General features: G+C 46.3%; 1 protein-coding gene across 4 annotated transcripts in view; it reads right to left on the minus strand.

The window, feature by feature from the left end:
• Positions 1-20,272, minus strand: part of ADCY2 (adenylate cyclase 2) — a 417,821-nt gene that overhangs the window by 382,038 nt on the left and 15,511 nt on the right. For all 4 annotated transcript variants that reach the window (XM_045442405.1, XM_045442396.1, XM_045442387.1 and 1 more), the window contains exon 2: positions 12,623-12,820. In XM_045442405.1, coding sequence (XP_045298361.1) covers positions 12,623-12,820 — 198 coding nt within the window. The remainder of the gene's footprint in view (positions 1-12,622; positions 12,821-20,272) is intronic.

Raw genomic sequence — 20,272 nt, forward strand, 5'->3', positions numbered from 1 at the left:
AAGGCAGGAAGCTGGAGAAATCATAGGAAACTACCCCCCCACCCCCACCCCACCATTATTTCCCTTCCCATAAAGTTCACGTCCCTGTAGCATCCCTTTGCCAATGTCTCAAAACCATCATTCCGTGTTACTTTGTCCCAATTTTGCAGTTTTTTAAGGTGGGAGGGTAAACCGAGTCTCTCTTACTTCACCGTGTTTGGAAGCGGACATCCGAAATGCCTTCCTCTTTGGAGTAGAATTATCACACGGAGGATGTTTAAAGTACGCTCGTTAATCTCAGCTTTGAACTTATCAGATGGCGAAATGGCTAAAACCAGCTTATTACGAAATCAACGTAACACGACTTGTACTCTGAGAGAGTGGTATATGTTAACAGAAGCCCAGGAACTAAAGCTGCTCGTTAAACTAAAAGCTGAATTTAAACAAGCAGACGCGAGCAGTCATAAATCATGTGTGGCAGAGCTGGAACGTTTAGTTGGCAAAAAGACTCCACCCTCAGCTTAGGACAGTTTTCTGTTTGGGGCGATTTTCTCCCCAGCAGAGACAAGCAACCCTTCCAACACCTTTCCTAATTTCTCCCACCTTCTTTCTTCACTGACTGTGTGGACCACTCCCCACACTTCGGTGGATGCTCCTGTCCCCCAGGCATTCACCCCCCACCCCTGAAGCAACTTGGTGCGGAAAGAACAAAGGGCCTTACCCCTCCCTCTGCCTCCCAGCTCCCTGGCCTGGGGGTTGAGGGCACCCGTGCGCTGCTGCCTGGGGCCACCCGTGCGGCCACACAGGACCCGCGCTGGATTTGATGCTCTGGTGACACTGTTTTGAAATTCTTTGCTTACTTTTATTTAAATATGAAATTTATGGTCCAACAGGAGCCCTCCTCAATGCGCATCACCCACCCCCCCTCCCTCCCACCCCCCATCAACCCTCAGTTTGTTCTCAGTTTTTAAGAGTCTCTTATGGTTTGCCTCCCTCCCTAACTTTTTTTTTCCCTTCCCATCCCCCACGGTCTTCTGTTAAGTTTCTCAGGATCCACATAAGAGTGAAAACATATGGTATCTGTCTTTCTCTGGATGACTTATTTCACTCAGCATAACACTCTCCAGTTCTATCCACGTTGCTACAAAAGGTCAGATTTCATTCTTTCTCATTGCTAAGTAGTATTCCATTATATATATAAACCACAACTTCTTTATCCATTCGTCAGTTGATGGACATTTAGGCTCTTTCCATAATTTAGCTATTGTTGAAAGTGCCGCTATAAACATTGGGGTACAAGTGCCCCTATGCATCAGCACTCCTGGATCCCTTGGGCAAATTCCCAGCAGTGCTATTGCTGGGTCATAGGGTAGATCTATTTTTACTTTTTTGAGGAACCTCCACACTGTTTTCCAGAGCGGCTGCACCAGTTTGCATTCCCACCAGCAGTGCAAGAGGGTTCCTGTTTCTCCACATCCTCGCCAGCATCTATAGTCTCCTGATTTGTTCATTTTAGCCACTCTGACTGGCGTGAGGTGGTATCTCAGTGTGGTTTTCATTTGAACTTCCCTTACGAGGAGTGATGTTGAGCATCGTTTCATGTGCCTGTTGGCCACCTGGATGTCTTCTTTGGAAAAGTGTCTGTTCATGTCTTCTGCCCATTTCTTCACTGGATTATTTGTTTTTCGGGTGTGGAGTTTGGTGAGTTCTTTATAGGTTTTGGATACTAGCCCTTTATCCAATATGTCATTTGCAAATATCTTTTCCCATTCTGTTGGTTGCCTTTTAGTTTTGCTGACTGTTTCCTTTGCGGTGCAGAAGTTTTTTATCTTCATGAGGTTCCAATAGTTCATTTTTGCTTTTAATTCCCTTGCCTTTGGAGACGTGTCAAGTAAGAAATTGCTGCGGCTGAGGTCAGAATGGTTTTTTCCTGCTTTCTCCTCTAGGGTTTTGATGGTTTCCTGTCTCACATTCAGGTCCTTTATTCATTTTGAGTTCATTTTTGTGAATGGTGTAAGAAAGTGTATAAACCACAATTTCTTTACCCATTCATCAGTTGATGGACATTTAGGCTCTTTCCATAATTCGGCTATCGTTGAAAGTGCTGCTACAAACATTGGGGTACAAGTGCCTCTATGCATCAGCACTCCTGGATCCCTTGGGTAAACTCCTAGCAGTGTTTTGAAATTCTTAACAACTGCAGTTTGTACGGGGCCCACGTAACGTGTAGCAGATACAGGTGCTGACAGATGTGTGTTCTATGTCCACCGGGCCTTTGAACATGCCCAGGTACATGAGAAAGTAGAAATAAGGCTCCTACAGCTCCTATTATCTTCTCAGTTCCCTGGCACTTATTATGGGTTAAACTGTGTGCCCACGCCAAAGAGAGAGAGAGAGAGAGAGAAGAAAAAGGAAACAAACAGATATGGGAAGTCCTAACCCCAATACCTCCAAACATGGGCCTATTTGGAAACAGGGTCACTGCAGGTGTAATTAGTTAAGATGAGCTCACACACACATAGGCGGTCCCCCAGTATGACTGATGTCCCTACAAGAAAGCAGCCATGGGAAGACGGACAGACGCAGGGAGAGCACCACAGGAGGACAAAGGCAGAGAGGCTGGTCCCATAACTGCAGTCCGAGACGCCACTGATCGCCAGGGCAGCACGAGAAGCTAGCAAGAGGCAAGGAAGGAGTCTCCTACAACTGCGGAGGGAGCGTGGCCCTGCCACACCTCGATTCTGGAACTGTGGGGCAGCGCATTTCCATTGTCCCCAGTCACTCAACCTGAGGTACTTGGGTCCGGCGGCCCTTAGACACTCGTACAGCACCGGGCAGCAAATACCACAGAGCCGCACGTTCACCCGGGGGCCGAAGTCAGCGCCCCCTTCCTGGTGAACATCTTCTGTCCTAAACGCCTCTGTTACTTCCCAGCACTATTGCTGCACCAGGTCACAGGCTTTGCAGCAGTTGCAAGGAACCACAACTCCCAGGAGCTTCCTGGAGGCTGACAGCAGTCCAGGCAGCTCTGGGTCTCACCTGGGGGGTCTGGGCACGTCCCAAGAGCAGAGAGAGATGCTCGTTTTTGTGGTGGTGAAGCCGAGATGGAAGAAAGGATTATAAACCCCATTCTTGGGCCATAAAGTCTAAAAAGTAAATGATCCGAACCCAAGAGACACCTGTATTCTCCAAGAAATGTTTGATTCTTACTAAAATCCCTAGCCGGGGTCAGAAACCTATGGACTAGAGTACCCAGAAGGAAGGCTCCGTGTGGCCACAGAGCGTTAAACGGACCATCTTTAGGCAGCACCGGGCCCTCCGCCTCCCCCTCTCCCCCTGCTCCTCACCCAACACCAGGTCGACCCTTCCCAGCACGATCAGTACCCTGCCTGCCCCTCGGTGTCCACCACTCTGTGCACTGGGCTGGGGCTTGGCCACAGAGAGACGCATAAAGGCCCGGCCTGAGGGAGCTGGTGGCACAACAGACATGACATATGTGAGTTCATTAAAACTTGGAGTATCGGTTAATACCCTAATCCATCGCACAAATGAGAAAATTACATTCAACAGAGATATATACATCTATATATAATAAAGATACAGACATAGATATATAATATATTGTATGTTATATTTATACAATATATAATTATTATATTGTTATATTGTTATATATGTTACATATTATATATGTATACATATATATGTACATATACGTATATGTGTATATATATGCATATGTATGCTATATATATATGTTACATACATATTATATATGTTATACTTATATAATATATAATATATTATATTATGCTATATATGTTACATATTATATATGTATATATATATGTACATATACGTATATGTGTATATATATGGATATGTATGCTATATATATTATGTTACATATACATTATATATGTTATACATAATATATGTTATACATATATACGTTACATATATAATATATATGTTATATATATGTTATACATATATACGTTACATATAACATCGTACTATACATGTTACGTATAACATATATAGGAAGCTCTGCAAATACAGAAAGAAAAGAAAAATATCATGGTGAGGATGTAAAATATAGTATTCACCTGTTGTCTCCAATTTTTGTTTACCCCAAATCTCAAAGTTTACTGTGAAGTCTCCTCCGTGTAAACCTCCTTATTTGATCTGGGGGGGTATATACCTTGCTCCTTCCCTTGAGCTGGGTGAGGATGATATTAGCGGCTGCTGAGAAAAGGCGACATGAAACACGGGATACTGGGGAAGCTAAGCGAGGTGTTGCTTAGCAACTCTTAATGGGAAATAATTTAAAGTCTGCATTTATTTTTTTCCCAAGAACTCGCTGCTGCTCCAGCCTGGGGTCTAGAATTCACCGCCCTTCCCGCCGGCAGCTTCCCTGCACGCATGCATGGGCGCACACACACCGTCCCGACCTGACGCTGTCCGGCTGTCTTATCCACCGGCTCCCACGTTTCTTTGGACAGAACCGCACCCCCCTTCATTACAAGCACAAAGTAGCTAGAATTCCATTACAAACACAACCTTGCATAAAGTCCTTCACAAACACTGAAGGCAGTGAGCCCTAGCTCAGCCACCATCCAAAGTGTCCCCACCGAAGCGGAGTCCGTAACAGACGTTTTGGAAGTCTACAGAACATTTTTCCTCCCTTGTAAAGTTCCAGCTCTTCCAACAAAACACTCCAGATTCCAGACTGCAGTCATGACTTCCTTCAACTTCACGTGGGCTTCTCCAGGTGGTGCCTCCAGATGCCCCGAGGGCTGCAAACACCAGCATCCTCGTGATGGCAGCCACCTCCCGGAACACGAGAGCCATCCTACGCAGCCTACAAACAAGGTCACAGGTGGCACCCAGATCCAGGGCAGCGCGAGGAAAGGCTGTACCCGGCTGAAATGAACGCTGAGCCCTGAGTTGGCCTCCTGGCAAATGCCCACCCAGGACCCTCTGAGTCTGGTGGGTTTTTCCTATGGGAAAGATACGGCCTTGCTGCAGGTGTATAGGAGCTAAGAAAGGACCAGATGAGAAAACCAGCAGAAAGAAGCGAAATGAAAAGGAATCTATTTGTAAGGAAGTGATGTTAGCTTCAGTATAAAAGCAATCATTAATGGGGCGCCTGGGTGGCTCAGTCGGTTAAGCATCTGACTTCCACTCAGGTCATGATCTCCCGGTTCATGGGTTTGAACCTCGCGTCTGGCTCTGCGCTCCCAGTGCAGAGCCGGCTTGGGATTCTCTCTCCTCCCTCTCTCTCTCTGCCCCTCCCTTGCTTGCATTTTCTCTCTCTCTCAAAAAATAAACTTTTAAAAAAGCTACCATTATTTCCCAAACAATAATGACTAATATATACATGGACATTTGTTTCTTGAGTCAAATATGTCCCATTTCTCTTGGGGATTCATCTGAGGAATGAAAATCACATTCCCTTCAACTGGGAATATCTGCTGACAATATGAACCCATGAATTGATCAATTTTATGGCATCTTTAAGTAACAGCTCCCTCTCTTTGAAGTTTTTCCAAATGACATCTAACCTAAAAGCAGCTCAGATAGAACAATCCAGAATTCCCAAATATGTCCCTTCCTCCTCATAATAATCTGTCATTCACTGAAGCATGACAGGAAACACCCCACATTTTCTTTTTTTCAATTTTTAATGCTTATTTATTTTTGAAGGAGAGAGAGACAGAGCGTGAGTGGGGGAGGGACAGAGAGAGGGAGGGAGACACAGAATCCGAAGCAGGCTCCAGGCTCCGAGCTGTCAGCACAGAGCCTGACAGGGGGCTCGAACCCACAAACCGCGAGATCATGACCCCAGCCAGAGTCGGATGCTTAACCGACTGAGCCACCCAGGCGCCCCGTCACACCCCACATTTTCCATGACAAGAAGCACATGGTGATGATATGGAGATGATACACGGTGATCATGGTGCCAGAATGCTGTGTTCAAATTCTGTCTGTCTTCCCAGCTGTGTGACTTTGGGAAGGTGGCTTAACCTCTCTGGGCTTTCGTTTTCTCACTGGCAAGTTCCAAGTAATAATGGTACTTGTGTAAGTATACTGAATACTAGTACTGAAGTAAGTATACCCTAGAGGGTAGCAGAGATCGGGTAAGTTGTGTACGTAAAGTCACTGAACACCGCCCGGCGGAAGAGAGAACAGGGACAGCAGAAGTGTTTTCTATCGCCGTGATGGTGGAGCAGGCCAGCAGACAGGCCGCTTACGTGTATGCGTTCAGTACGTCCGCGAGTATCTGCACTGCGATCCCTACGTATGTGACAACTCTACTACCCATGAAAACCAGACCAGCAAACAAAGATGTTTGCAAGGCCACCCGGTCTTTAAAATGTACACCGATATGAGTGTGGGGTGGGGGAGATACTGCACAAGTGCAGGGGTGACTATGGCAGCGCCTGTTTCATTCCCCGACAGGAGTTTAATTAAGATGCCCGTCCCCAGGGCCAGGGCCTAGGCTCCTCCGCAGAAATGCACAGAAGGAGGAAAAGAGGAGGAAGCAGAGAGGGACTGCTCCGGAAACGCCAGCAGACTGTCTACTGGGGCAAGGTGAGGGCTGGGAAACCCCAGGAAGGGTCGCCGTCAATTCCCAGCTCACTGCACAGCCAGTATGACTTTCCCCTCGCTCTGGCTGGGAACGAACAGTACGGGGAATACAGAAAGGCCACCTCCACTGAACTGCCAGAAATGGGCAGGGTCTCAAAATCACTACACTCCAGGCTGGGCCCAGCTGCACCGCGCTTCCTTAACATTCCCATTTTGTCCGTATTATCTTTGCCGTTAAAACAGCAAGAATGCAAGGTTTAAACGCCCCTCACCTCTCTTGCTAAATGAAGTAAGTATCTGCATTACTTTTTCATTTTTCTCAGGTGTATCCTTTTTCACAGTAATAAAATGTTACCCAAAATGCCCCTTGAGAAACGCCCTTGTGCACAAAGGCTTAGAGACGGGTGCCCCGGATACCGAGGGGCGGTCTCTCCAAGCTGGATTGCTCTCTCCATCCACAGGCCACTAGGTTCTTCTGATGATAAACAAATTCTGTAGCGGCATTCCCGGTGACTGCACTAAAGGAAAAGCAGACTGATGCTGTACCGTTTCACAGCCTATGAGAAAGAAGCCTTTCTCTTCTCTCATTTTCTTCTGCTTTCAATCAGAAAAACAAAAAAAAGATGTTTGCACACTGATGTCCTACTTTTGTAAGGAAACATACAGGCACTTGGGGAATGTCTGGCATCCTTTTAGGTAATGCGACCAAGGAAGTGTCTTCTTCCTGGAGCAAAATGCTAGCCTTTCAATTTGGTGGTACTTTAACAAATCTATACAACAACTTGAGCGTGGTCTCCCTGCCAAGGTGAAAGGAGGTTGTCAGGAGTGCGTTCCCTCAACTCTATTCAATGAGCTGCGGGTATGAAGGAAGCAGAAAACTGGAGACAAATGCAAAGAAATCTCGGCTTTCTTGTCCTCACTTGGCCAACCCAGCATCCGTATGCTAAGTCCCAGCCATTGGGACCACTGCTGTCCTGCCCTGCCTGCCGCCTTCTGAACGGTATTCTCGTCTCAGAGAGAGGGTCCTAAGTCAGGAGCTATCTGCTGAGATGAAATGCATTCCTTCTTGCTAGAAACTCATTAAATAAAACATCGTCTAAAAGCTTGGGCTTCACCAAGTAACCCAGAGCATTACAAAAACGTACCAGGCAAAACTCCCTGGGTGTCACATCACTAATGCAGGAGCCCAAAAGATTCACTCGCGTTATTCAGACCGGCAGAGGCACGGCGAGGTTCCCTTATGCACCAGCATCCGCTCGTGATGGCGTCTGTTTACGTAGCAGTGCCATCATCAGGTTATCTTCTCTCTGGATTCACGAGTGTGATTTTATTTCAACAGGATGTTCACATTCCGAAATGCGTCTGGTTTTAAAAAGCGCCAAAACCTCCACGGCACGCATTTAACTGCACGGTGGATTTGCGGTTTAAGTGAAGCTCGACATCAAGAGCAGTTATCAAAATCTCAGAAGGGAGAGCGGTCGTTAGAGCATCACGTCACAGGAGATCCAAGTGGCTCCTCGCGATCCACTTAGGGAACGGTATGTCTTCCAGTGAAATCACAGCTGTCGTGAGTTTAACCGTGTCCCTCAAAGAGGATATGTTCAAGCCCTCACCCCCAGGACCGGTGAACGTGATCTTATTTGGAAATGGAGTCTCTGCATATGTGATCAATTACAGATGCGATCATCAGAAGAGGCTCTAAATCCAGTATGATGGGTGTCCTTGCAAGAAGAGACGAGACACAGATGAGAATGACGTGTGACTGCAGTGGTACGTCTACAAGCTAAGGAATGTCAAGGATTGCCAGAAACCACAAGTAGCTGGAAGGCACAGGAAGGATCCTCCCCTAGAACCTTCGGAGGGAGAACGGCTTTGCCCAGACCTTGATTTCTGACCTCTGGCCCCAGAGCTGGGAGACACAATTTGTGAACCTCGTTAAGCCTCTTCCTGTAGGGCTCACCCTCCCAGGAAGGGCCCACGCTCTAGAAGCTCTCACACAGAGACCACTGCTATGCTGTCACTGCATGTGCGTGTGCAGAAGAGGGAACCAAATATCCTGTACACACAGCCACTGGTTTATTAAAAAAAATAATAAAAATTATCCCACTGACTTGACCTAACAGAACAGAGAAAGCAAATACCTTAGATAAGCCTCTACGAACATTCCCTGCAAAGCTGTTCAAGTATCTTTTCAGAACCATTCAGGAAAACAAGAACGGAAACAGGAACAGCACTGGTCTCCTGGCCTCTCCGTCATCGCATGGACGGGACAGTCAGGGCACAGACGCAGTGCATCGACAGGACTTCGATCTCAAATGCCAGCGTCCCACTAGGCAGCCAGAGCCTGAAACTCTGCAATTTACCACCGACTCCACCCGGAGTTGCTGGAACCATCGAGAAAATATCACTTTTAAACCCTTTCCATCCAGGAGGCAGCCACGTGGAACAAATGTCAGCAGTGGGGTCGGGGGGCTGCTGGCAGGTGGGCGGGGACGTCAGGAAGGGCCGGCTGGTGCCGGAGTCAAATACCCAAGGCCGAGAGAGGTTCTGTGCGCTGTCCAGGCGCTGAGGACAAACTGACCACCCCCCCCCCCCCCGCCTCTTTTCCAGTTTCCTCGATTCCCCAGGAATTCCTTCCAGACCACACTCCCAACCCTCCTCCAAGCTGGCCACCCTTCTACCTGCTGGTTCTTCCCCACACGCTGCAAAATCGCTCTTTGTTCCTCATCAAAACAGACAACTCGTGGCCACAACTCTGCTTCCTGAGGGTTTGAGAGCTGGTTCCCTAAAAGCACCACTGAGGCACCGTATCCTATAATACAGGGCTTCTCGGCCCCAGCACCCCGAACATTTGGGACTGGATCTTTTTCTTCTGGTGGGTGCTCCAGTGCACACTGTAGGATGTTAAGCTCTATCTCTGGCTTCTACCCATCAGGGAACCGCAGCGTCCCCCATCCAGGGTGGGACAATCAGACATGTCTGTAGACGTGGACGATCACCCCCTGGGGGTGAAATCGCTCCCAGCAGAGAAGCATGGTATCACGAAATAGAGGCAGCCTCTAGAGCGAGGCCCCCCACGGTCTAGTGTGCTGCTTCATTCACCGGCCGCCTGGGCGCGAGCAAGGTCCTCGTCACCCCGTGTCTTACGTCCACACTCGTAAAGCAGCAATGTGTCAGTGGCCACCTCAGGGAGCAACCTGGGGCTAAGTGAGGTCACGTAGGAAAGCATGCAAAACAGGGATAGTAGCAATGGAACAGAAATGAATGTTATAGGACCAAAAGACAGGTAAAAAGAGAATGCCAAGAACGGTAAAAAAAAATCTGCCAAGAAATCCGAGCGAGCAGCCTGCTCTTGGCCGAGGGCTCTCCTAGGTGCGAAGACACAACACGTCCCCCTCGCCAGGAGTCTACCTCCTCGAAGGGAGGGGACGGTGAGGCACTGGAAAAACTGCAGCATGCTGAGTGAGGGGTGGAGCACGTGGGGGGCCCCTGGAGGTTGCGGACGGCTGCTCTGAGGGCAGCAAGGTTAATGAAGGGGACACAGGGGTCACGCAACACCTGGAGGGAGCATTCCTGACAGGTGGGAGGCCCTCGTCCTGATTAACTGGTTCTAGGAAAACTGATAATAAAAACAAAGCACACAGTATGTCACCGCTGACATTACAGGTGTTCCAGTTACGCTGGGCGTAGACCTGAGGCCACTTGCATAGTGTTATTCTGCATGGCAAGTCCTGGCTAACACAATCAGAAAACACAGCACACGTGAATTAGAGTGAATTCAGGACTTGAAAGGAAGGAGAAAATTTTTTCTTAAATTATCTTCAGACGGTGACGCTGTCTATATAGATAAACGGAGACCCTCAGATAAACTAACAAAGCTAATAAGAGTTCACCCAGATTGCTGGATACAGGTAGGCATTAAAAAAAAATAGTATTCTTACGCACCAACATTAACCAAATAGAAAAGGTAATTAGGGAAAGAAGAAGAAAAAAAAAAAAAAGATCCCTTCGGGGCACGTGGGTGGCTCAGTCGGTTCAGCATCCAGCTCTTAGTTTCGGCTCAGGTCACGATCCCACAGTTTTGGGAGTCTGAGCCCCGTGTCAGGCTCTGCACTGGCAGCATGGAGCCTGCTTGGGATTCTTTCTCTCTCCCTCTCTCTCTGCCCCTCCCCCGCTCACATGGTCTCTGTCTCCCTCAAAATAAATAAACTTTTAAAAAAAACTAAAAAAAAAAAACAAGAAAAAAAATCCCTTTTATAAAACAAAAAAATTTTAAGCACCCCAGAACAAGTCTAAATAAAATGACCACTGACTTTATGAAGGAACAAAACAGTCTTCAGACATAAAAGAAAACCGTAATTATTGGATGAACGTTCCACATCATTCCACGGAAAGAGTCACTGCAACACAACAGCAAATCTCTGGATCTTAAATAATATCCTTTTATTATCTCCTAGATGTTTTACATCGTTTAAAGCAAAAACTAAGAAATTGCATAGTTGAAATCCAGATCTCATCTGGAGTTTTCCCTGGACATGATACGGAAAAGTAAGCTCAGAGAATCCTGGACAAAAGGAGAACAGGAGAACAAAGACAGGCCCTTCCTGACAGCAAGGCTCTTACAAAGCCACGTTGTCAAACAAGGTGACAATGGTGCAGGCAGAGACCGCCAGGCGGGTACCACAGGCCCACGAGCAGTGCGCCTGGCCAGTGGCCTCCTCCTGAACCACGTGCACACGGTGAAGGTAGGAGGGACGGCGTGTGCCCTGGAAGGTGCTGGGGTGAGGCCAGAGTGTGGTGTGTGGACAGAGGGGGGACCCGGGACGGGGAAGGAGCTGGGAGCCTGGGGCTACACACCCAGCCCTGCAAAGAGCCTGAAGGGGACAGGGACGGGGAGACTGGCCACGGGAACTGTCCACAACAACAGCATCCTTTGGAGCAGAGAGACCAGAGACCAGAGAGCCTCCCCTTTGCAAGAGAAACCAAGGCCAAAAGGGGATGGTGGCTTGGCAGAGGCCACAAAACAACCAAACCTCCTGACAGAACCCACTGGAAACCTCCCCTTTGGGGAGCTCATCCAGGGCTCTCTCCAACTTTAGCACACCAGCAACACTCTCTCTGGGTCCGGCACTTGAGTGCTCTTGTCCACTGCCATCTCGAATCTCTCTTCTCTGGCCTCTCCTGTAATTCTCCCTCACTGGTCCTGGCCTCCTAATGCCTTCTCCTCTATTCATTTCTGGTTCTTGTTCCTCCCCGCCCCACCCCCCAGGTCTTGGGTCCCCATCAACTCTGTGACAGCACTCCCAGTGCTCAACGCACGCTCTTCCTGGATGGCTACAGGACCCCGTGGCTTCCATTACGAGCTTGAAGCTGGCAACTCATATATCATTTCTGCAGCCCAGCCCTGCACCCTAGACAACATCCCGCCTCCTCAAGCAATCCGGGGGACACACCCACACAGCAGCACAATAGGAGGAAAGTCCCAAAGAGCCAACATCCTTCAGATGTAGCCATTTTCTACACTAAGAGCCTCCCCAAAGTCAACATGAAAAACCATGGGTTTCCCAACAGGTGTATGAAGCAATCCTACTGATATGAGGGAATCAGGGTGATATAAAATCAGGGTCACAGAAGTATGTCTGCAAGGAGAAAGCTCTAATAACTGAGAAAGAGTACAACTTCAACAACCAGTGCTGGAGAGTTCAGGTAAGGCTCCGATCCCAGAGGGATCCTGGAATAACAAAAAACCTCACGGACCAGGGAGATTATGCAGCTAAACACAGTATGAGAAGTCAATCCGGACCCAGCCGTCTATAGAACAAATGATGAGGTGAGACCCAGGCCTGCACCCTGGCTGCTGGCAGGTCTGGTAAGTCAAAACGGGCACTGAGTGACTTCACCCACGGGGCACCACGAAGACTGGCTATTTCAAACGGCTTTCTTCCCAGCTACGGGTCTCCTGTTTACAGTTTAGGGCCAAGTTTACAGGACTCGTGTGTCATCAATCAGAGCATATAAAGAAAACACAAAAAATATTTTAACAGCTTACCTGGTCCCAGGGGGAGACGGTGCCTCCAAAGCACATGAACAAGTACCCCATGGCCACCAGACACATCCATATCACCAAAGAGAAAAGGCGTAGCAGCTTCTTAAACACGGACTCGATGCACACGAGGATGAATATCGCAAAGAAGATCGCCAGGGCAGTTGGGACTGTTATTAAAAACGCCACGTGGTCTTCGACTTCCTAAGAGGAAGAAAAACATCGCAAAGGTATGGTTTAGAAATATCGTGATGCCAAGGGTTCGTGTCCTCAAATGTCCGCATTAGTCAGTGTCAAAATACATCGGGTTTTAAAAATGATCTCAGTATGAGAGATGCGGGGAAGCACGGATCCCCCTACTTCTCCACCAGGTCAATGGGAATGCAAACTGCTACAGCCGCTCTGGAAGACAGTGTGGAGGCTCTTCAAAAAATTAAAAATAGAACTACCCTACGGACCCAGCAATAGCACTGCTAGGAATTGACCCAAGGGATCCAGGAGTGCTGATGCACAGGGCCACTTGTACCCCAATGTTTATCGCAGCACTTTCAACAATAGCCAAATTATGGAAAGAGCCTGAATGTCCATCGACTAACGAATGGATAAAGATGTGGTTTATATATACAATGGGATAGTACTTGGCAATGAGAAAGAATGAAATCTGGCCATTTGCAGCAACGTGGATGGAACTGGAGGCTATTATGCTGAGTGAAGGAAGTCAGAGAAAGACAGATACCATATGTTTTCACTCATATGTGGATCTTGAGAAACTTAACAGAAGGCCATGGGGGAGGGGAAAGGGGGAAAAAAAAGTTACAGAGAAGGAGGGAAGCAAACCATAAGAGGCTCTTAAATACAGAGAATAAACCGAGGGGTGATGGGAGGTGGGGAGAGGGGAAGGTGGCTGATGGGCACTGAGGAGGGTACTTGTTGGGATGAGCACTGGGTGTTGTATGGAAACCAATTTGACAATTAATTATATTATAAATAAATAAATAAATAAAAATCATTTCAGAAGCAGAATGGTTGGAACTTCTGAGGAATTTCAATTTCCCATTCAATAACGACGTTTCCCTACAGAAATAACCCGGTACTGTATATGTAAATTATGCAAACCGGCTATGCCGTTGCATTCAGATTTTCCCTGATAAATGGAGAAGTGGATTTTATGCCAGCGTGAATGTAAGAATATTTACTATCAGGATAAAAAACAAGACAACCAACTTCACTGCCTGAATCAGAGAATGAGAAATACCCCAGCCTCAGAAAATGAAGGCTTCCAAATGGGTTTGAAATGTTTTATTTAAAAATCTAAAAACTGCCTGAGTCTCTAGAGTGATGGGCTTTTATTTTAATGCATGGCAATTAATGTTTTAAAGGGATCACAGGTTAATAGGAAAGGGTCAGGAAGGCCTAACTGTAGCAGATGAGACAGCAGGAAGTGCTTACAAGTAGGTGCCATTTTGCAGGCTTCCTGCCCCACTTCTCTCGCATTCTCGTAGCAAACAGAAAAGGAGCATATAGCATTAGCCTCTTCCTAATGCATTTTTTGAAATCCACTTTGGCACACTAATGCTCATTTTCTATCTATGTGTTTCCAGCCACACACACGAACGGCGTACTATTCCCATTCTATAGGATTTCAGCACAACGTGACAGACGTAGTGTTTCCTTTGGTTACGGCCCCACGATTCAGGCGTTGGCTTCGGCAGAGCGCTGCCTGAACGTGGCCATGAACGGCATTCCCTGTGGGCTGGAACCCAGCTAAGGTCTTTAACCCTCATCCAAACATGTTGAGCCCCTAAAGCACCCAAAGAACTTTCCATCAAAGAACCTGCATGGCCAGGACCCTAAGAACGTTCACTGAGGCTTCAGAATAGTAAAGGGTATACAGTAATACCTGGGACTTTGGGGACGGTTCTTTCAAACACTAGAGCCTGGTGAGCCATTCGTCTTTTCTGATCCGCACGGGGACCACCCCATCCTGTTGGCAGACTCCGGCGTCACCCCGGAGATGGCCTTATCCCAACGTAAAACCAAGGGGAAGCAGAGCACATGGGCCAAATCACACACAGACTCCAGAGGAACATCGAGGGCAAAGAAGGGGCGCTGGGCCCTCCCCCATTTGACTTCATTTCCCTTTCTCTCCCACCGTCACTCGTGTTCCACGATCCAAGACAACACCAAGAACGATCACAACAAATACCAATCGATACACGTTCCTGTGCTAAGCGCTCGTTTGTATGTGAACCTCTTTAATATTTACGCCACCCCTATTTGGGGCATGGTGTCTGCACTATTCCACAGGTGAGAAACATGAGGCCCCGAGAACTAGCAGAAGACAAGAGGATCAGACGCACATTCTTATTCTCTCCCTCCGTCGCCGCTCATGCCCGTGATGGGAGTGCCTGAGCTGTACTCACAACCTCAGACACTTTCCGACCACTGCCAAGGGCAACAGATGTGCCGCAGGTGCGGGCGCTCCCCACGCTCAGACACCACAAATAAATGTGCACGTGGAGAGGACAGCATGTCCTCTGAGGACACCCAACTTGAGATTACGACCGCCGCACACATGGAGCCACGAAAACTTATTTTATTGTAAACCTCCCACAGTGAGCTGAACTGTGGACACAACGCTAACTTGTAAATAACCAGAACAGCCGTTTGCCTCGTATGACGGTTCAGTTATTTCATTGGCCCAGTAGGGGAGAAATAATCGTTGACTTTATGGGCTTCATTTCTCCAGAAAGACTGGAGATGATGTGAAAATACGTGTGACGGTAAAGTGAAAATTAGTAAGTACAGGAACAGAGGAACGGGAAGAGGGGGGGAGAGCTTCATCACCTGTGCTTCCCTGGGCTTCTCTTTGAAAGGATCGAATAACCGTGGGCCGCCTGGGTGGCCCAGGCGGTTGAGTGTCCTACTTCGGCTCAGATCATGATCTCACAACTCATGAGTCTGAGCCCTGCGTCAGGCTCACTGCTGTCATCATGGAGTCTGTTTGGATCCTCTGTCTCTCTCTCTCTCTGCCCCTCCCCCGCTTGTGTGCGCTTTCTCTCTCTCTCTCAAAATTAAACACATAAAAAGAAAAAGAAAGATCTAACTGTACACAAAACAAAGACCCAACATCCTACCATGGTGGACACAGTGCATACGGTCAGACTTAACACTGTTTCGGGTTTTAAATGTTGGCGTCTCTCTTTTTTTTTTTTTTTTTTTTTTTTAATTTCAGGGTCTCAATCACTGAGAAGTGCCTTGTCTGGGCTGCAAGGTGACCTCTCCGTTAGGCATAGCAGACGCAGTGCCTCAGTCCTATGATACTTTTAAGGGTCCACAAATGTGTTTTAATTTCTTCTAAAATCAAAACACACACACACACACACACACACACACACACACACAGAAGCTCTTAGGGTCAAAGGTTACATAGATGTTCATGCTAACACAGTTGCAAACTATAATTTTTAGTACATTTTAGGGAGGAAGGGGATTCCCAAGGCTCCTAAGTCAAATGCCCCAGACCCTAAGGGGCTGGTGTTGAGCCTGTGGGCACATGCCCGGCAGGACCGGCTGGATCCCGCGTAGCAGAGGAGGACCTCCAGCATCATACGGCATCCCCCAGCCTCAGCTGGGCGAGCCGGGTTCCCAGTGGGCCAACAGCTTTTGATGGCCCACCAGTTGCTGCTCATGAGGCCGGAGGCCCTACCCACCACCCGACCTGAGCCCGCGGAAGAATCCTGCTCTTCCCTAAAGGGGACAGTCAGCAATTATTCTGCACTTGCCTTCTGAACTCAAACTCCAAACAAGCTTTAATATGGACTTCTCTACAAAATAGGATCTTTTATAGGGCGTCAAGGAAAACACAGTAGAGCTTTCATTAAAGGATGTGTAAGTTTAGGGACTACATTCCTCCCAGCATCTCTGCTGGCATCAGGGGCCTCTCAGAGGGGAAGTAAATGAAATGCAGGAATGCCCTCAGTCCTTGGACCACGAGGCTCTCCTCCCTCCCCTGGGCCATTCCCAGCGGACAGGATGATGAACAAAGTCACAGAGGCACACCCCGTGGCTGTTTTCTTCAGAGCCACTTCGGTTTTCAAAATTCAGAGTAGAAGACAAACAACCTAGCTTAAAATAAAGTGAACTAAAACATTAAAAACACTGTCGATCTAAATTAAATTCACATACAACACAAACTAAGTGAAATGTACGAAAATGCCTTTATTAGTAATAAAATGCCTTTAAAACATGCCTTATATAGGTAAAAAAAAAAAATTCACAACACAAACTAAATGAAATGTATGAAATGCCCTTATTACTACTAAAACGTACTCAAATGCCTTTTAAAACATTTTAAAAAGTACCTTACAATGAAATGTACTAAAATGCCTTTTCATAGGGAGATCTCGAGCATGGTATCATCTATGTAATGGTAATAGGCTCCCCTAGCTCATTCCCTTCTAACACTTTATCCTTTCATTTTCAATGCATTTTCTGGTAATTTTGGATGGCTCCTAATTGAGAGGTCTATTAAATACCCATCGCTTTTATGTATTATGTGACAGCTCTTTTGTCTCTTAGAGGCTTTTCCATAGGGCAACAGATTATGTGTGTTTTCGTTCTCGCATCTTTCACTTTTTTGTTAAACAGTACTATTTTTCACTCACATGGTAAAGGACAGTCTCATGCGAAACACTGCTTTTCTATAAAAAAAAGTGCTTTGAAGTCCAACAGACAGAGGGTAGGAACCCATCCCCACTTACTTCTGTGCGACTCAAGGTGAGCGCGAGCTTCCCTAAACCTGTTTCTCCACGTAAAAGCAACACGGATACTGCATGGCTGGGGGACATTCAGTACATACAGGTGCACCATAAATAACAAAATTGTTACCATGATGATCATCATGCCCTTTCTCCTTCAAATCGCAATGGTCTCTCACCAAGGCTAATCTGACTGCTCATTATTGGAGTGATGCCCACTTTACATTCTAAATAACATTTTATCATGAAAAATTACTTTGAAGTGTGGTCATGAGGCAAAAACAAATTTGCTTTTAGCTGTGATATATATCTGACTACAGGTGTATGTGAGCAGACACATACTATCATTCATTCACTCATGTATTAAATATATACGTATGTGTGTTATAGTAGAAAATATATTTTTCACTTTCCCACATATAGTTATACTCCATTTTATCATGAGGTATGAAAGGAATAAACAAAATTTCTGATTAAACAATTCTACAAAACCATGGTGAACTAAAGCAGAGCAGATCTCAAAAAAACAGAGAGATATTCCATGTTCATGGATAGGAAGACAATATTGCCGAGATGTCGATTCTTTCTGAATTAACCTATAGAGTCAATGCAATCCCAATAAAAATCCCAGCAAGTTATTTTGTAGATATCAACACATTGATTCTAAAGCTTACATGGGCAGGCACAGCACCTAGAATGGCCAACACAATGTGGACGGACAGGAAAAAATTAGGAGGACTGACCCTACTTGACTTCCGGTCTTGCTGTAAAACTACAGTAACCAAGGCAGGAGTGGTAATGCCAGAAGAATAGACAGACAGATTGACAGAATGGAACAGACCCAACTAAACGTAGTCAAAGGATCAGGACAAAGGGAACAAAGACAATTTGACGGAGCAACAACAGTCTTGTCAGCAGAACATCTTAGAACTAGACAACCACATGCAAAAAAAAAAAAAAAAAAATCTAGACACATACTTTAGCCTTCTCACAAAAATTAACTCAAAATGGGTCACAGCACAGATCTAAGTGTAAAATGCAAAAGTAATTCTGAACACTTCTGGAAGCTTTCCCATACCCAAACCTTCATCAGTTTGTCATGATGAATAATTAATAACACACAAATAGTTTTTAAATAATTAAGAATGCATAAGACAAAGGTGTTTATGCCTTCTTAGAAAGATGTATCATCCACTACTTGGAATTAAGTGACTTGTTACAGTCACACAAAAATACATAGCCTAAAGGCTTGAACATATTTACTTATTCTCAGTTCCTATTACACAGGCTAGCGTTCTCACTCACATGTTAAGAAATAAAGACATGAGGGGCGCCTAGGTGGCTAAGTCAGTTAAGCATCCAACTCTTGGTTTCAGTTCAGGTTGTGGTCTCAGAGTTCCTGGGATCGAGCCCCATGTCAGACTCTGCACTGCTGGTGCAGAGCCTGCTTAGGATTCTCTCTCTCCAGCTCTCTCTGTCCCTCCCCTACCAGTGTGCACTCTCTCTCTCTCTCTCTCTCTCTCTCTCTCAAAATAAATAAATAAACAAAACAAACAAAAAATGACATGAGATAAGTGTATTTTAATGGGCAACGGTCCATATGAGGCATCAAACTTTAAAGAACTTTCCCTTCTACAACTAGACCCCAAGTACAAAGTATTCCTGAAGGATGGCTAGTCTCACAAGCAGTAGACAAGGTCTCCAAGCCACTCCCCTTCTCACCCCTATTAAAACAAACAAAACAAAATACGAGTGCTGAGCCCTCGGCGGAGGGGGGCACGTAGACAGGAAGCCTAGCCCACAAAGACAAGGAGCCAGAGGCAGCTGGAAGGAGCAAAAACTAGCTTGGTCCTGCAGGCAGCAGGTGCATGGAGATGCCCAGGGGCTGCGATGCCTCAACAGTGTGTAGACCCACAGGACTACAAGCGCAGACAAAGGGAGACCGAGTAAACCTCAACTGGGGCACATTCCAGCTATCTTGGAAAGAGAAGCCAGTGGCTCTCAGGTAAAAGCTTCCCCACTTACAAACGCAATATTCCAACCAATTAAAGTCAATCGACATCTTAAAACAAAAATCGCCAAAAATGACCAATCACTAAATAACATGGGTCCACAGAAATAACAAATGGTTTAGATTCCCAAGGACTGCAGACATTGAAAATGACAGCCAGACAATACAGACTAGCTGCATATGATATGTTTAAAGGAACAGGGGATACGCTTCCAAGGATGATCATACAAAAGAAATCAGGGGCAAACACACAGAAAATGGCACTTGTAAAACTGACCAACAGAATCATGTAAATAAAAGCTCAATAGTTCAGGGCACCTGGGTGGCTCAGTTGGATAAGCGTCTGATGTTCGCTCAGGTCATGATCTCGTGGTTTGTGAGTTCAAGCCCCGCGTCGGGCTCTGTGCTGACAGCTCAGACCCTGGAGCCTGCTTTGTGGATTCTGTGTCTCCCTCTCTCTCTGCCCCTCCTCACTCGTACTCTTTCTGTCTGTCTCTCTCTCAGAAATAAATAAAACATGAAAAAAAATTTTAAAGCTCAACAGTTGAAACAGAAAAAAATATGGAAACAAAAACAAAAAAAAGAAATAGTTAAAAAGAAAATCAGTGAACTGGAAGATGAACCAAAGAGTTTATGTGCAATGCACCAAAATATAAATATTCCTTTATAACATTAGAGATAAAAATGATTTAAAAAACCTAAGACACACAGACTAGAATAAGATGAATAAGGAGGCATTAACATGTCTGACTGGAGTTCCCAAGTTACAAAATAAAGAGACTTGAGGAGATAAAGTCTCTAACGATGGATCAGTTAGGGATGTCCAGTACTAATGAAAAACCATGAATCTACAAGTCCAGCCAGTGAGGCACAAAGAAATACAAA

The sequence above is a fragment of the Leopardus geoffroyi genome, chromosome A1, assembly GCF_018350155.1.
Source record: "Leopardus geoffroyi isolate Oge1 chromosome A1, O.geoffroyi_Oge1_pat1.0, whole genome shotgun sequence".
In the NCBI taxonomy this organism is placed as follows: Eukaryota; Metazoa; Chordata; class Mammalia; order Carnivora; family Felidae; genus Leopardus; species Leopardus geoffroyi.